General features: G+C 46.8%; 1 protein-coding gene across 1 annotated transcript in view; it reads right to left on the reverse strand.

Annotated features, from left to right (window-relative positions):
- The window catches only part of PDCL3 (phosducin like 3), an 8,011-nt gene extending 6,961 nt beyond the window's left edge, over nt 1–1,050 (reverse strand). The window contains exon 1 of the mRNA XM_031056147.1: nt 1,018–1,050. Within this exon, the coding sequence (XP_030912007.1) occupies nt 1,018–1,050 (33 nt within the window). The remainder of the gene's footprint in view (nt 1–1,017) is intronic.
- Between the last annotated feature and the right edge of the window lie 652 nt (nt 1,051–1,702).

Consider the following 1,702-nt stretch of genomic DNA (forward strand, 5'->3'; position numbering starts at 1 on the left):
TAATAAGGATGGTCCCGGCCGAGGGAGGGCTCGGGCCGGTATGGGCGGTGAGGAGGGGTCACAGAGTGGTTGGAAGGCACCCTGAAGATCGAAAATCCATGCCCCTGCCGTGGGCAGGAACACCTTCCAGTAAACCAGGTTGTTCCAAGCCCCTTCCAACGTGACGTGGAATAACCATGCTTGAGCAGGGAGGTTGTACAGGTGACTGACACACTGTGGTCCCTCCCAGTCTTTTTCTGTGATTCCCCGTGACTTCTGTTTACACTTCACTGAATCTTTTTTATCTGTTTGGATTTCATATCCCTACTGGTTTATTACTTATTTCCTTTCCCTGATCTGTTAAAAAATAAATAAAATGAGCAATTAAGCCTATATTATCTATTCTTACTAGGCATAGTCAGGTGTACTTGTAGTATTCTTATGATTGGATGATAGCCAACTAAAATTACCAGAAATTTGTCTCTTCATAGTTACTTTTATTTCAGTTTTGAGTCCATGTTAAAGTATCACTCAGAAAACACTGAAAAGTATGTCAGACGTGATGACCCTAATCCGTTTGGGATCACAACCCATTCCAAACAGACACCTAGGCCTGCCCTTTCAAAGAACTGGGCAGATCTTTTCAGCTTGCTTTTCAAAGACACAAAGCAGAGGGAAGAGACCTGCTCCTGCCTCCCTTCCCCTCCTTTGATGCTCTAGCCCAATGGACAGCACACTTACCCAGATCTCAGTCCCCATAAAAGAGCCCTAAAGAACCTGCCAGCAGGCCTTAAGAGTGTGTTTGGGCCTGTGGAGGAAGGACTGTCTCAGCTCTGGCAAGGGCCTGAAATGAAAATTTAGAAGCCTCACTCCCACATTTTATAAGGTCATGGGCATCCTATTCACAGCCAGTTATGTGAAGTGGGCTGGCCACTTTCCCTGTGCTAAATCCAGGTTACTGAAGGGAAGGCACAACCTTTTCTGCCTCTGAATTAGGAGAAGTAGACAGCTGTGCTTTGAGAGAATGTCAGTCCTCACTGTGAGCTTTTGGATGTGCAGAGGGTGCCCCATACTGGTTGTTCAATGCCCCGAGGTGGCAGGAAACTCAGGCTCACTCAGCTCAGACTGAGTGCTCATCCTTGTAGGAAAAGTGGGTGAGTGCCACAAATGCAGGCGCTGTGAGGCTCTGACCCACAGCTGGTGTCTGGCAGGCAGAACCAAAGGCTGAACTGTTCATGACAGTTTGGTTGTCTGAGTATTTTGCCAGAGCCTGTGCTTCTGGGAGTACCTCTGGTTTAAACAGTCTTCTGTGGCTGCAATACTGTTCACACCCATGGCTCTTGTATGTTGCTGGCTGAAAACTACTTTAAGTGCCAGAAAACAAACACAGAAAGAGCATGAGCAGGAAGTGAGCACTCATTTCTTTAAAGGCTTCTCAAAAATATTTCTTTGCCTGAGGTGAGATTTTTGCCCAGGTGAACAAAGAGGAACTGCACCCTCAGCACCAGGGCCAGAGTAAACTCTGAGGCCCATCTGGGACAGAGTTACCAGAAGAGGGGGCAGAAGCCTAAATCTTAGGAGCAGCCCCATCACATCAGTTGGTGGGGCTCAGACACATGACTCTGACTCTGCCCAGAACACATCAAAAGCAAAACACAGTTTCCCTCTCCCACCCAACTAAAAATATATTTACAAAGCCCATTTTCCTTATGTATTTTTATCA

Source organism: Geospiza fortis, unplaced genomic scaffold (assembly GCF_000277835.1).
Source record: "Geospiza fortis unplaced genomic scaffold, GeoFor_1.0 scaffold192, whole genome shotgun sequence".
Lineage (NCBI taxonomy): Eukaryota > Metazoa > Chordata > Aves > Passeriformes > Thraupidae > Geospiza > Geospiza fortis.